Source organism: Cotesia typhae, unplaced genomic scaffold, assembly GCF_013202065.1.
Source record: "Cotesia typhae breed Kobodo isofemale line unplaced genomic scaffold, CoteBio_Ctyphae contig_48, whole genome shotgun sequence".
Classification (NCBI taxonomy): Eukaryota; Metazoa; Arthropoda; class Insecta; order Hymenoptera; family Braconidae; genus Cotesia; species Cotesia typhae.
The window spans coordinates 11,553,633-11,569,307 of record NW_027423756.1 but is presented as its reverse complement, the minus strand read 5'-3'; the positions used below and the strand labels follow the sequence as shown (position 1 = coordinate 11,569,307).

The window sequence follows — 15,675 nt, the reverse complement described above, 5'->3', positions numbered from 1 at the left end:
CGGATTTATACTGTTAGACACAAATTTATCTGTAAGTACACAGTTGCCAAATGATACACATGAATGAAAAGCAAATCGTTAACGCAAAACGTGCCGATTCACAAGAATAGAAGTTGCAGAGCGTAGTTTGGCTGAGGTTCACCGGCAGCATCACATCGACCCCAAGGGTTTACTTCATCCCTGGCGCTATTTCGTGTCTCACCAGCAATAACCGAGGACAATGAAATTTTCCAGCAGACACACAAGAAGATAAGGGATACGAAACAAGCGACATTTTCTCTTCTCTAATTTCTCCCATCGCATCTCGTCTCTTACTATCAAATACTCTATTCTAGTTCTACTTTCGTAAGCACATTGTATTAAGCTCCATAAATGCTACAAAGTGAGAAACTGCGATCATCTACATAACAAGAGAGTTAGATGCTGCTGTGTATGGAAGTAAGAAAACGAGTCAATGCGACAAAAGTTTCGTGATTATTAAGGAATCTTACTTATACAGTATAAATACACAATATGGTTTTAATAATAATAATTATTATAATTATTAAACGAAAGAGCAAAAATTCCTTTCGAAATATTTCAAGTTTTTTTTTTTTCACAAATTTTATGTAATTATAAATGCTTGTATGATGATAACATGCAAGTAGGCATGTAGATAAAGCTTATTCAGAAACTGCCTACATCAGAATTGAAGCTCATGCATACAATTTGCACGAATGAATAGTGCTCATTATAAAATTGAAGTAGCAGTATTTTTCTGCTCAAGAGCGGCTCCCTTGATGCTGCTTCAAGAAAAATTTCATTGGGCTTTCGTTTTTTTTTTTTTTTTAAACCTTTTAATATCATTTACTTCGACTCAGCTCTTTTTCAAAAAAAAGCTTCAACTTGAGCTCATCAGTTGAATTTCTACAGCAACCTAATAGACTTTGAACCAAAATGAACACATAAGAGAGATCAATCGTCAATGAACTCTTTAGCAGAAAAAATCCGTTTATTGTCCTCCTTTTGTTAAGAGGATTAGTCGGAATCCTTGCTGCACTTGAGCTAAAAAAAACCTGCTAAAAAATATATACGGCAAAAGGATTTGAGATAAAGAGATAATAAAAAGCAATACGTAGTATGGTAGGAGTTTGCAAGTAAAAAGAATTAAATTAAACAATCTCGTCAGTAGTAATTTGTACATCGGACAGCACTCTGTGGGTCAGCTAAATTCACTCGTAATGAGCACGTATGTTAGTTGAGTATGTATATCTGTGTATGAATGCTGGCAAGCGCAGAATAATCATAAAGCGATGAACCAGCTATTTTTACGGTTCAAAGCGGCTGTTCTAATGCATTCCAACCACACATTGGACACCTACAGTATGTACTTACTGTATATTTATCTATAGAATAAAGCGGCTCTCTGTTTCCGCAGCAGCAATCTGTTGACCCAGATCCACTAATCACGTTTCGAAGCACTATTGTTTGAACTTTCATTTACTCTTTCAATATAGCTCTACTCCCCAAAATTTCATCATCGAGTCCTTTATTACACACTCTACATACTCACATATTTTCTATCGGTGTGTTAACGTGCCATCCAAAAATAAATATCCACAATAATGTAGCCAAAAATAAATCAACTTCCAGTCTGCGAGGCTTTTGTTGTGCAGTTTATTGAAAAAACTGTATGTTTATTTTAAAAACAACCAAAAGGATGCATATGATTTTGACAATAAATTTAGAATTGAATATTCAACATTACTCGGAAATAAAATCGCAGCTTCTTGTTGAATTAAACGTAACAACTATTATAAATTATAATATAAAGTAAAGCAATGATAAAAAAAATGAAAATATTTTTAATTTCACTAATGTCAAAGTCTCTCAAAGCCAACAAGGATTCCTATTCTATAAGCAATGATTGAAAGCTCCTCGCGTAAGACTCATGTCAATAGTGAATTATGTACGCTTACAGTTCTGTAGGTATTTATCTGTGTAGGTAGGTTGTTGAGGGAATGTAGTACTCGAACAAGATTGCCAAGATACATCTAGCAGGACGAATACTTAGCGTAGATGCAAGCAAGTCTGAAGCTTATTCAAATGTTTCACTGCAATGTATTATAAGTTACACTAGACAGGAGTTACCTCTCGTCTTGCTCTTTCTCTTGAATCTTCCTTAGTGTTTTCCCGTTCGAGTAGTAGTGTCTAGCGGTACACTTTTCGACGCGACTGCTTCTCTCACCTTAGTTGAAATTGGCCCGCGTTTATAGGTTCGACGACGTTTCTTTGGGGAACACTTGAGCTTTATTGCTTCACGCACTGAGGAATTTCTAAGCACACGAACATTTATACTTGAACTACCATTATGTCATTTCATTGGAATATAGATTTTCAAAGGATATGGGAAACTATTCCATTTTTTGTTATCATATTGTCATGCCGTTCTTTGTATAATATTAATTAAATTTTGGATGGATATTTAATTAACTTTTCCATGAAAATCTTTCTATAGAATTTGCAAAAGAATGGGAGAAAATATTAATTTTTAAAATAAAATTCTCATCCGTTGATATTGATGATCTGAATTGTCTATAAATAAACACTTAGAGCTATTATATCCTAAAAACGATTTTCCATCAACTGAAAATAAATTTATCAATCGCAGCTTCAAATATCAATTTGAAATAATAACTATTTATAACTGATACCGATTGACGTAGAATGTTAACTCTGTATGCGCTCGTATAATATCTCGTATCTACAGTGATCACAATAGATCATGCAATTATCATTTCACAAAAGCTATCATCTGGAAAATGACACAAAAAAAAAATATACAAAATAACTTTATCGTGGAGTCTCATGAAAATAGTGGAAAATAAACGAAAGCGAATTCACTGTGGGTTTGATGAGAGTCAACAATCGCAAACTCACGGTAATTTAGGGGTTCAATTGGAGGGGTTATGTTGCTGGTGCTAAACTGGCTGGCTGAGTTACCCGGATGGCATCATCAGCACGAATAATTCAGGTACAATTGACCAAGTCGGGTAATAGCGACTGTTAATTAGTATATAGGTACTGCGGGAGAGAGGAGATGGGTTGCATTTGTGAGATACGATCAGACCGCCAAATTCAGTACATACATATGCTTGTTATGTGTATCTATGCGTTGGTCCTTGAATACGCATGAGACACCAACAAATGCATACATCGAATACATGAAACACACACGATTATTCCCTGCCAATGCAATGATCACGATGAGTTTCACATTTGTGTTGCATCATGCATGACAACTATTTATCCATCTCAACACCGCCGAAACCCTATTTAAATATGCAGTTGTTTAATTTTAAATTGCATCCATACGTTTGCACTTTGTTTATAGAAAATACGTTATTAGATCGTTTATGCATGCATGGTTGAATTCATACAACGTGGGCAAGGAAACCTTTTATATTTGTTTAATAATAATTTCAATTTAATTTCGACAATAAAAACTTTTGTACTGCTGATATATAAATAAACAGGTTTGGTGTGATGCGGTTTTTACTGACAGTTAATTCAATTACTCCGCGGTACTTTATTCGATAAAATTATAATGATAATAAATAATACTATCAGTAATAATGGTAATGATAATAGCAACAATAATGTTAAAAGATAAATTATATAAAAAGATAGATAATGTTTTAAAAAAAGTAGAGATTAATGTACTTAAATTGCAATTTATATTTGTCTCTTGATTGCAATAAAAATAATATAACACGTGACCTCACGTATGAGCTTATGATATATGAGTGTAAAAAATATAAAAATATAGTGGAGAGATTTCAATTTAATAACTTTTATTATATCCTCCCGGCGAGTGAGTTGAAAATTGTTGAAATTTATTATTTAGGTTTTTTTTTTATTTTTTAAAGAATTCCGTTTCATTTTCTCGTGAGCCCGTCAAAGCGGCATTCTTTCACAATATTCGAGCTGCCTTTTCACCTTTCGTGCAATTCAATTTGGATTTCAATTCAACGTATCCAACGTACGTGTATTTCATTATTTTGTTTATTATTTTCTTTTTTTTTTTTTATATATTTATGCATATGAGCGATATTTCTTGTTGGCGAAAAATTCATTTTCTCGAAATTATTATTTGAACGCCGCTATTCATCCCAGATTTTTTTTTTTATTATCATTGTTTATTATTTACTAAGCCATACCTTTGTCATTTAAAGAATGAATAAGTAAACTGACAGATGGTGTAAGCTAATGAAAAAATGTCAAGATTTAAAGAAATGCATTTAAAACACTCATATTATATTCTCAGAGGAAAAGTTTTATTGAAATCATTTTACCTATCATATTAACTTTAAATTAAAATAAAATTCTTATTTAATTATGTCAATTACGGTTAATTGTATATATCATATGAGACATGTGATATGTGATGGGAAAATTCGCGGTTGCAATTAGACATTACTGGGACACTTCTGCCCTTCCTTTATCAATATATAGTTATTAGTGGTAATATATATAACACTGGAGCAAGTTTCGTGGTTATAATTATGTTTGCACAGCTGCTGGTAATGCGTATTAATTAACGTCGGTGCTCCCGTATCGTGGGCAAACGAAAACTAGCATCAACATGATTTTCAATCAAACTAAAATTACCCTCTTGGAATTAATACTTAAAATAAAATAAAATCAAAGAAAAAAGCACTAAAGAAAAGTTTAAACTCGTAACTTGCTTCACTATTTTTTATCACGCCTCATTTCGTTCGTACGATGAAAATATTTTTTTTACGATCCAGGCTGTGGGAAGTAAAATGTTCGAGCGGTGAAACTATGTATGTATAGTGCTATTATTTTGTTAGTGCTAGTCTGCTGGTTGAACCAGCGTCGGATTTATCGCTTAGACACAACCCTCGTAGGACGGAGAATAATTAATAATTAATTGCTAGTGCTTTTTTACGGCTTGAGCTTGAGCCCGAAGTTTATTTCGTTTACTGATAGCTCCATTAAGGGAATAAAGTATAAATGTACCATTAAAATAATTATAGTAAAGTTAATTATTTAATAACATAAGAGTTCTTTTAATTTGCCGGGATTGCTTTTTTTTTAATTTATTTATTTATAAATAAATAAATAAATAGACTCTAATCCAATGCAATTCCATTACAGTACGCCATAATTTTTGTTTGTGTCCTGACCTCTCGTAATGTGAAATCAGTGCTTTTATTTAAACTGAACAGTATCGTAAAAAACTTGGCAGTGATCTGTCACCCGTAGATTGATCAGGGAGCTCAATCGTTCGAGACTACTGTGACATGAGTAAAGACGGTCGGGCACGTATCTGACCGGGAAGTCCGCGCAATTGTATAATGGAGTTACTCGAGTGGATATCTCTTGCAGACCCATAAAACGTAAAAAGAAATAGCGGAACGCTGCTGGAAAATCTAGCGAGTAAAAGTCATTGGACAGACTGGCTGGTGTAAGTTGGATTTCACGGAAAGGTGGCGTCGCTACCAATGTATATATTATACGCAGAACGCGAGAAGTACAGCGAAACTCTTTCCCTTTGTAAGTAGGAGTGTTGATCTATGCTCGAGCAAAGACCCCAGGACAACTTCGTATTTATTACTTCCAACGTCTAAAACGTCTGCCTCTTCTTCAGTTTCTTTTTTTTGACTTGAGCTTACTGCCTTCACATTCTCCTCGTTCTTCACTCGACTTCGTACAGTACTCGCTTTTCTCGTGTGTATTTTTTTTTTTATTATTTTTTATTATTCGTATGCTTCTTTTTCTTTAGAGGAATTTTTTTTTCTTCCCGTAAACTTTTTCCTCTCGGTCTATTTTTATTACAAGGTAAATTTTTTGGTCCACCGCAAGTACCGGAAAGAATTTTAACTTCCGATCAACGTTGATTCTCCTCGTTGTCCATCTAATATGAGCTTGAACTCTTAAACTCTCGTGAAATCATCCGAGTCATAAACGACTCTCATAAAATGCCACTGGCTATACACACAGATATTAAATGTCACGGATAGTTCATAAAAAAGATCTTTTAATACCGCCTGGGCATGCATACTAATCTATACTAAATTCTAGTAGAAATTGTCGAAGTTTAGTCAGCCACTGAATAATTCAAATAAATTTTAAAATGTTACTTTTCGAGATCTAAATTTTTTTTTTGCTTACTTTTATCAATAAAAATTTAATTCATCGATAAAAAAAATTAAATAAATAAATTGAAACAACTAAAAGCAAGATAATGAACAATGGAATAGTGTCAAATCACAAAGTTACCTCAATGTTGAGTATATTCCAATTCACAATGATCGAGAGCTCTTGAAGTGACACTTCAAGTATCATTTGAATCACCCAAAAGCTCTTGTGCTTTAGTGAGCAATCATATTTCACAGTTTCCGAAGATCCACTTCAGTTCAACTCATCTTTAAAAAAAAAAAATACATGAAAAGTGCTTACAATTATTTATTACATTACAAACCTATCGAATATCAATTCAAAAATACTCTAAAGAAATAAAATATTCAATTTCATTGAAAGCTATCACAATTTACTTAAATTTAATTTTGCAGAAAGTAATTCATTATAAGCATTAAATAATTATCTTGATATCAGATAATAGAGCTATCAAGAAGTCACCTATCGTTAAAACTAATTAAATAAATTAAAGTAATGAATTATTGATGAAGTGAATGAAAAAGCATCAGAGTGACTCGGTAAGCGCGACTTACAAATTAATTAATTGCATTATCATCATCACCATCATCAGATATTATTACTCTTTTGTCGTCAATTGAAAATTCACGCTATTAGAGAATTAAGCTTACATTACCAAATAAACTTGCATTTAACTCTCTGTTTTCGAATACGTGATAATTAAATTAATTGAACACGGATACGATAATCAAATGTGTGCGATCAATCCGTGCTGGTGCTTTTCCTGCATTTTTAATCGTTCGATAGTTTAGTTTAACATTATGAAACAATTAACAATTTACATCCAAAGCAGACATTAAAGTTACATTACAGTCGATTCGAAATACAGTACCTACGATACAGTATTGGTAATGTACAACAAATTTGTAATTATTTATTACACAGATGCTATGATCTAAAATACCAGATTGAATTCCCAAGTGTTTATTGAATCCCGCAGATTCGTATAAAACAATTTACAGTTTCCAGTGTTGTGCACACCATGAATCGGAAGTTTCTCATGGTATTTCCTTTCCTGCTGTGCTAAGCTTTACTTCGTAATATAGAAATTCTCCTTTTATACTTATACTGGTGAATAACTTGCAGGATATAAATATATAAACAAACAGTATTAAGTGTACATATTGCAGAGTATAAAATAAAATATAAAGAAAAGGAAACGAGAACTTGGATAGGGTTGAACATGGGAGATTATTTATCACTGTTGGTAGCCTGGCGCCCAGATATTCGGTTCCGTGTGTACTCAAACTTCAACTGTACTGATATTTTCATATCATATCCTCTGTACAGTTCACTGAATGGTATACAGCTTTGATCAAGCATTACGCATCAAAGTACCCTCAGTATTTCGAAGAGTTTTATGTTTTGGACAGTACTTACCGATTGTTACGAAATAACACTAATATCCTTTATGTTTACCCAAAGGCCTATTATACACGACTGGTCATCTCTATAATAATAATCATAATAATAATAATAATACACAGAAAGAACAAGATGACACTGGATATCATCCTAGATTATACTGAGTGAAAAAAAAAATTTCAGATAGTAGCTAGTATAATTCAGATTACAATAAGTATAATCCAGATATCACGCAGTATAATCTGGATTTTTCTAGTTACTATCTGAAATTTTTTTTTTACCACAGATATCACTGAGTATTATCTAGGATACTATCCAGTGTCATCTTGTCCTTTCCATGTAATAATAATAATAATAATAATAATAATAATAATAATAATAACAGTTGAATATAAGGCTTAAACTTGAATAAAAACAGAGATAATAAAATAAAATGAAAGGAAAAATTGCAAGCCAAAAACTCAGCGTGATCTTATACGTGAATCTTGAGAATCTAATCCCCCTGTGGAGAAACGGTAATAGCAACAATAATAATAGTAGTATAGCATAGAGAGAAAAAGCGTATCCAAAGTCTACATCATGGCTGTAGTTTAACAGTCAGCGTCTCGCCGCGGAGGCCGTTTTTCAAGTTTACTCCGCCCAGCTGTCGAAACTTGCGTTTTCATGCGACGACCGGATGCTGTAGATGTACGAGTAGTTGTAGGATAGTCTCAGATTGCTGAAGAAAAATAGACGATAAGGGAGATGAAAATCCAAAGTTGCCTATTGTTATCATTTGATACGCAAGGCAATACAATTTCATGTCTAGACTTTATCTTATTTTTATTATTTACTTCGGAAAATTCACATAAATTCTTCGGATTATATATTTATTAATCAGAATATAAATTATATTTTGAAAGTAAAATTTTTTATTTAAAAAAAAAATCGTTCATACGGTTGGCTGATTGAAAAAATATTGGATGAAACTCATCACTTAAAATTAACGAGTAATAAACTATGCTTGAACAAATAAAGTAATTGGAAACTTTATGCAATCAAACTGACTTGAAAAAATAATATATTTGTTTCATTTAACTATTGTTTCCCGGGATGAACTATTCTCCCGCATCTATCTATGTGTTGCTTGAAATAATGAACGAGAAACTCGGAGATCGAATAGACCATTAAACACTCCACTTTAATTACTACCGCCGCTGAATCGTCAATGATCGAATAGTAAGCATTCATAGTTACAGCGTAACACTTTCCTATAATACGCAAATGTCGATAATATTTCGCTGACTCTATCAGACTATTGAATTCTCTGCTCGTTCACACAAGTTGTAAAAGAACTTTGACACAAGCCAAAGAATTCCCACTGAAATATATTGATCGTTATCACTTAAAAATAAAAATCAACCAAAAAATATATGACATTTCAATTTATTTTCCCGACAGAATGAAAAATTATTCATATTAAAATAGTGATAAAATTCACGCTTTAAATATTAGTACCCGTCACTTAAGTTTTTTTTTTTTGATAATTTATCGGTCTGAAACTTGTAATTAAATTACCGATTCTTGAGCAACAATTAAGCAATAAATTTCAATTTAAATATAATAGAACTCACATATTTATTGTTACATGAAGTTATTAAATTTTCACGTTGGTGTAATAAACAAGAATGCATTGAAATTTCAACGACGTATTCATCAAAATTAATTTAAAGCATGCTCTTGATGGTCATACGGTTAAATTAAACTGTAGGTAGTTAGGGAGTATAATGGGATGATAATCGGTTGAACTTCTTCACGTACGAAATAAACATATGATGCATGAATAAATTAATATTCATTTACTAATCCAATAATAATTTGAATGAAATAACTGGTATATTATGATACAATTGCGGCAAAGTTGGTTAATAAATACGTTCAATGATAATGCACACCTGGTGTGATGGTAAGCGTAGGATATAATCGTAAAGCTTCTTGATATTCTCAAGAGCATAATTAATGTTAACAGGTCCATGCCAACAACGTGAGATAAAATTTCACGTTAATAAAATATAATAAATGTCACATGGTATTACTAAATTAACAAACCATATAAATTCTAATGAGCCCTAAATTATTATATTTTTAATTAAAACTTAATACCGCATTTTTCTCAACAAGCAACAGAGCTAAATTAATTTAAATGTCCTCCGGAGGTTTATACACTAACAATTCGTGTTATTCCGTTCAATACCCTAAATGTCAGTTAGTTAATTAACTAATTTAATTAGCTATAATTCAAGGAGAGTTAATTCCCCGGGGATAACTAATTATCCTACCACACCCTAATCCGTCACTGGCTGACTGAGTGGGAGTTGATTGGATAATTATTATACATTGTACACCTTCGGTACAACAAAGTTTCAGTGTTATATCAAGTCTTACTAAAAATTATCAAATTACTCCGTCAAAAATTGATCAATAGCGTCGCTTAAATTTTAAAACTCCGTCGAAATATTGACTGACGGCAGACAGAAATATCAATTGAAAATCTTAAAAATTGCATCTGCAGCAAACATTCGAATTTATTTACTTATTTTTCAAAAAATAATAAATAAAATGAGATTACAAACGTCAGCAAGTCGTTGAACAACGAACGGATTTTGCAAGTGACATGAAAATCCTAGTCTGTAGCCAACTCCCTTCGGAGAGAGCAGAGCCTTTACTTAGCGGAGAAGTGTAACGGCAGCTAGAACTGAGTCGAGGCTGTGTGAGAAAACTCGGAGCTAAGGGAGATACGCGGATACTCCGGATGACCGTTAAGGGACACAGAGATGATAGAAGTAAGAGGGTAATATTATAGTTGCTGACGTGGTCACGGGATACAGTTTGCAACCTCGAGTCCCGAGCCTCGAACCGAGTTGAGATTTCGAGGCAAAGTTTTCCGAGCTTGCACGTAGTCTGATCATCGGTTCACCCCCTTGGCTCTGCTCATTCTATACTTCTGTTTAGTATGTACTATATACTATATACTACTTGCTAATGTCTCAGCATCATTGCACATATGCGCATATCTACATATACAAGTTCTCGTAAGTTCTTGACCCTTGGTATCAAAGAGATATTGCAGATACTTTGCCCTCTACTCCAACTAGATGTAAAGGAGCCAGAGTAAATGTGCAGTGGGTGGGATGGGGGAATTGTGAATTTGAGTCTATCTTCTATCAGAGGATCGCCAGTCGCGTGGAAGAGACCCTCGTAGTTGGTCAAGTGTCCGGCAACTATTCTGGACTGCTTCAATCTGCTGTGACTGCTGCTTAAACCGTATGCTGGTTGTCGTGAACTGTCTTTGGAGGCAGTATTGATCCTAGACCAATAAGAGCAGGATGAGGAAGAGGAGAGAGCAGGATAGTCCACAAGACAAGGATATTTGTCGTGAGTCGTGAGGTCGTGTCTCCATCGCTTGACCTCATCGTATATTTTTATACCTCTGCTCCCTCACAGCCATGGCAAATCGAAACTACATAAATCAACCTTCTCGATTCATTTTTATAACGTACGCGCATCTATATAAAACCCACTGCCTTAATATATATATATTTTATATAAAATATATAGGTAATAAAAATAAGTTACCGTTCTACTTTAAATTAATCAATATAACATATATAAATAAATAAATATAAATGGGGTTACGATAAATTATTGAAGATCGTGAAAAATTCTACACGTAACTTTACTGCAGATAAGAGTTATCGTAACTTGCAACAGGTGATACTCAAAAAAGGTTATAAAAATTATTACTTACTTGCTTTTTTTTTCCTTTTTTGTAAAAAATTTGAAGAGAATAGAATAGAATATTGATTTTAACAGTACTGTGATTTCAAGTGAAGTGAATGGCGATTTTTTTTATTCAAACTTGATCTTTTGTTCATTGTTATAACTCGGTCTCTGTGGGGACATTTCGCGGATTAAACTTTATAGCGGTAGACAATGCAACGGGGTGTAGTACGCACTCAGACATTGACAATGAAACAAGCTCAGATAGAAGTAGAGGGCCAGAAAAGATGTAAAGTAAAGAGTTGTGTTGAATGAAGAGAAAGACAGAATTCTTTGATTGTCTCTGCTGGAAAAAAAGACAATACACGAGCAATATCCGGTCTTGAGAGGTATAAGATCGCCAGATCCGAGTATCATATTTTTGAAGTGAATTTTCTTCAGAAGGGAGATGCAATTTCTGGGACTATTTCTTCTGACAATAGCATTTGTTACATATACTGTGTATGCTATTTTACGTACATCCGGGCAATCGATGCTCTTTCAACTGCAATTCTATGTTTTAAATGAAAAAAATGTGTTTATATACGGAAGAGTTTTCAATTTATTTAAATTAACAATTAAAGCTGTTTTTTCATTAAAAATAGAGAATGCGAAGTTGTTTTTGATATTTTTGTTTGTTTTTTTATTTAAAAAAAAAAAAAAAAAAAAAAACAGTAAGAATGTTAATTGAGGTTTAAATAAAGAATAATATTTAAAGATTAATCCATTTCGGTTCAATATTTAAAATCCGATGTACAAAGGATTTGAATTGAATGCATGGATGAAAAACAAAAATTCGTACTGTGTATAAATGAAAACATTTGTCATTTATGAACTTTGTTATTCTGTTGTATGTGTTAAATCTTTTATATTTATATTTTATTTCATTTTCAACATTCATTCAACCCAACAATACAGTTGCATTTATAATCACTGTATATTCGCGGTAATAAAATTGGTCATTGCGCGGGAAATATACTCGCGCTTTAGTTATGAATAAAATTATAACCTACCTCTCGCACTGGCACTCGCACCGAAAAAAAAATCAACAAAATCAGCATTACCATATACTAAAAAAAGGAGGTTGGAATAACTTCAAATATTGAATCACCACGAACGTTAAAAAAATAATTTGTGAGGCAAAAAAATATATTGTCAACGCAAAAAAGACAATAACAGGAATGCAATGGTGATGCCAGTGCTGCTTGTATGCTATGAGAGAAGTCAAAACCACGTGACATTTTTATCATTGATAAATAATGCATGGACTGTCGTAACCGCGAGAATTAGAAGTAGCAGAGGTACTAGAACCAGGGGTAAATAAAATAAAACTTTTTATCTTCTTCATTCTTTCTCTCACTCTTTTCGTTGGTTGAATAAAACAAAGCCCGTCCTAAGAAAAGCACACAAAAACTTGTCATCGGAGTTGTTATATAGAGGATAGTACACTAAGACATTTTGTGATTTTATTTCTCCTTCATCCGTATAATAAATTCAGTATTAAGCGAAGCGACTCCGATGTCTTTTATTATCTTATACTTTCTTCAAATAATATTTAAATAAAATTATAAAAAGAATACACTGTAAAATAAAAATAAAATGTATTTTTGATCATTAAATCATACAGAACTTGGTTGAATTTTGGTCTTTAATTATTGAACTATTTCGGTAAGAGGTCGGTGATCGGCTCCCAGCGGATGAATAAATTTAATTTCACTGAGAAAATTGATAAGCATAAAAACTAAATAAATGGAGATAAGTAAATAACCATAGCTCTGTCGCACGGAAAAGCCCGTGATGTTCAAATAAAGAAATGAAGTAGCGAGTGAACAGAGGAGGAAAGCCAAGCATCCTGGCATCATATCGCTGTTGATTATGTAAGTACGATAATCATGATGCTGGAGGGCTGTGTAGGTCCAATGCAATCCGAGGCCAACTAGCGTATTGAAAAGAGGTCCGCCGAAGCAAGCTGAGTAACCCATTCGTGCGAACCCTTGACGCGCTATTGCCACATTCGAGATGAGATCTGAAAGGGTAAATTATCGGATAAGGTCATTCAGGGTTCAAATAACACAGCGCTGAACTCAATCATGATAAAAGAGTTTTGATCAAAGGAAATTTTACGGTCATTTGATAATTTATAAAAGGGTAGTGTTTTTTTTTTTTTTTTTTCGATTTAGAAAGTGAGTGAGTGAGTGAATGTTTTATGAGCTTTTTGAAGAGCTACATCATCCAATGGAGAGTGTTTTTCAGTTGGATTAGCTTCATTCATGAGTTGAGGATGCAAACAGACTTACCTCCAACGCTGTTACCCCAAGCTAGAAGGGTTAATCCTAACATAGCGTCGGATATTCTGCTAGCAAAACCGATACTCTCCAGGACAGCCATCACTTCGCCTGCTATCACCCAGACCACTAGGGTTGCTCCCGTAAATCCCAGAAGTGCAAAAGCCTGTTATGCATCAATGTTATTGATTATATTATTATAATTTAAATTGATATTACCTTCTGCATTATTCACTTCCATTTAATAGATATTGTTTATATATTAGTTATACTTGTTACATTAAAACTTTTTTTTTTGTACTTGTAACAACCCGAAAATTGCTGAAATTATTTTTATTTATAGTTGGACTATTTGTCAATATTTTTCTATATAAAAAAAATATTTCTATTTGCTCTTATTATAACTGTTGACACAAACAATACTATTATTTGGTTTAATGATTTGCGTATTGGGAGCGATTTATTTGCACTGACAAATAAATTTTTTTTTGTGAATGAAATTTGAATTGTTTGTAGTAATGTTAACCAATTTATTGTAAAATTTTTTTGGATTGAAAATAAATTTTTTATGAATGAGAAATTAGAACGGAAAAAGTTAAGTGAAAAAAATAAATTCGATTGAGTGATAATTAATATTTACCGCAAAAGTATGAAAGATTTTAAAAGAAAAATCCTGTAAGAAATACAATTATTTTATTCAATTATCTCTGAAAGGTACTGCTCGTATTTAAGTTAAATATTGACTTAAAAAAAAAAAAAAAATATTGATCTTAATTTCTGATGTATTAAAAAACTTTAAAAATAGAATTGACAAAAATAAAAATAAAGACAAAAAAAAATTAATATAGTGTTGGAAGAAATGTAAGCTATCAACTAAACAGAAATAAATAAGTAAAAATAAAATTACCATAAAATAAATAACTTACATTGTGGTATTTTGGTGGTTGATCATGACTAGTTCTTGCAATTAAAATCACAGATACTGCAGCACCAAGAACAAATACAATTACAACTAATGGCAACGGTCCAACTTCAATGTCATCAACTGTAATTGAATAGTTATCAAAAACTCATTAATATAAAGTTTAACAATAACACTTAAAGATAAAGTACCTTTTAATATGATGACTGATACTGTGGGCAAGACGCTCGGCTGAATACAGTTAAGTAATTTAGACCATCCTGACTTTGCAGCGGTTTTGTTGACAACCGGTATGATAAATTGCAAAACGAGCATTATCGGGATCCGCAGAATGAGCATGATTCTCAAAAGAAAGTTAGCATTCTTCCAATCGTATGATTTAATAGGATTCATGTCAAAGAAAAACTCAGCAAATAAACCTCTCGGTTGTCCTGTCTGAGATAAATCCACCTGTGAGCTTGAGGGAGATTCATCACTGTCCAACTGGACTTTAGATATTTCTGTTGCTATCGCGAGATCTGCCAATAAAGCATATCACAATAACGTTAGTTATTATAAAGCCAAAACTAAAAATAAAAATTCATTCTGTCCAATATATTTTATTATATCACTGACCTATTTTTGTCTTTATGCTGAATGCACCGGCTTTAACTCGTTTGCTGATATGCTCTTGTGCTGTTGTTGGTGATAAATATGTCTGCAACATATCATCGTCTTGAATTTGTAGGATTTTATCTGACAAAAATAAATAAATGCTTTATCATTAATTTTTTTCAAAAACAAAAATTAATTTAAAAGTTTATTTTAAATCATACCTTTGCGATTGACTTCGCGATTTTCGATCCATTGCATTATAACGACACATGAAATAAACAAAGCATAAATTAAAAGTAAACCTGAAATAAAAATCGTAAATTATTACCAATTTTACATTAAATTATCTTATTACGGTAAAATATAAAAAGATAACAATGAGATAATGGATAAATAGTGAATAAAGTTTTGATATAAACGTAACTCAGACTTTCCCACAATTCTATAACATCGTCTGAAGAAATATAAGATACCCAAATAATAGACGAA

The 15,675-nt window shown here is 32.4% G+C and overlaps 1 protein-coding gene across 1 annotated transcript; it reads right to left on the bottom strand.

The window, feature by feature from the left end:
* Positions 1-13,026: 13,026 nt before the first annotated feature.
* Positions 13,027-15,523, bottom strand: LOC141529896 (mitochondrial sodium/calcium exchanger protein). The gene is made up of 6 exons (XM_074246637.1): positions 15,408-15,523; positions 15,208-15,327; positions 14,784-15,110; positions 14,597-14,715; positions 13,683-13,836; positions 13,027-13,411 (listed from the first exon to the last, which is right to left on the bottom strand). The coding sequence occupies exons 1-6, from the start codon at positions 15,442-15,444 to the stop codon at positions 13,038-13,040; spliced, it is 1,131 nt and encodes a 376-aa protein (XP_074102738.1). The 5' UTR covers positions 15,445-15,523; the 3' UTR covers positions 13,027-13,037.
* Between the last annotated feature and the right edge of the window lie 152 nt (positions 15,524-15,675).

Bases quoted from the DNA above. Each gene is read 5' to 3' on its own strand.
- LOC141529896 (XM_074246637.1), bottom strand. From the start codon at position 15,444: ATGCAATGGATCGAAAATCGCGAAGTCAATCGCAAAG. The intron at 15,111-15,207 runs GTCAGTGATATA...CTTTATTGGCAG, and splicing joins CAGCATAAAGACAAAAATAG to ATCTCGCGATAGCAACAGAA. The intron at 13,412-13,682 runs GTAAGTCTGTTT...TTACCCTTTCAG, and splicing joins TTGGGGTAACAGCGTTGGAG to ATCTCATCTCGAATGTGGCA.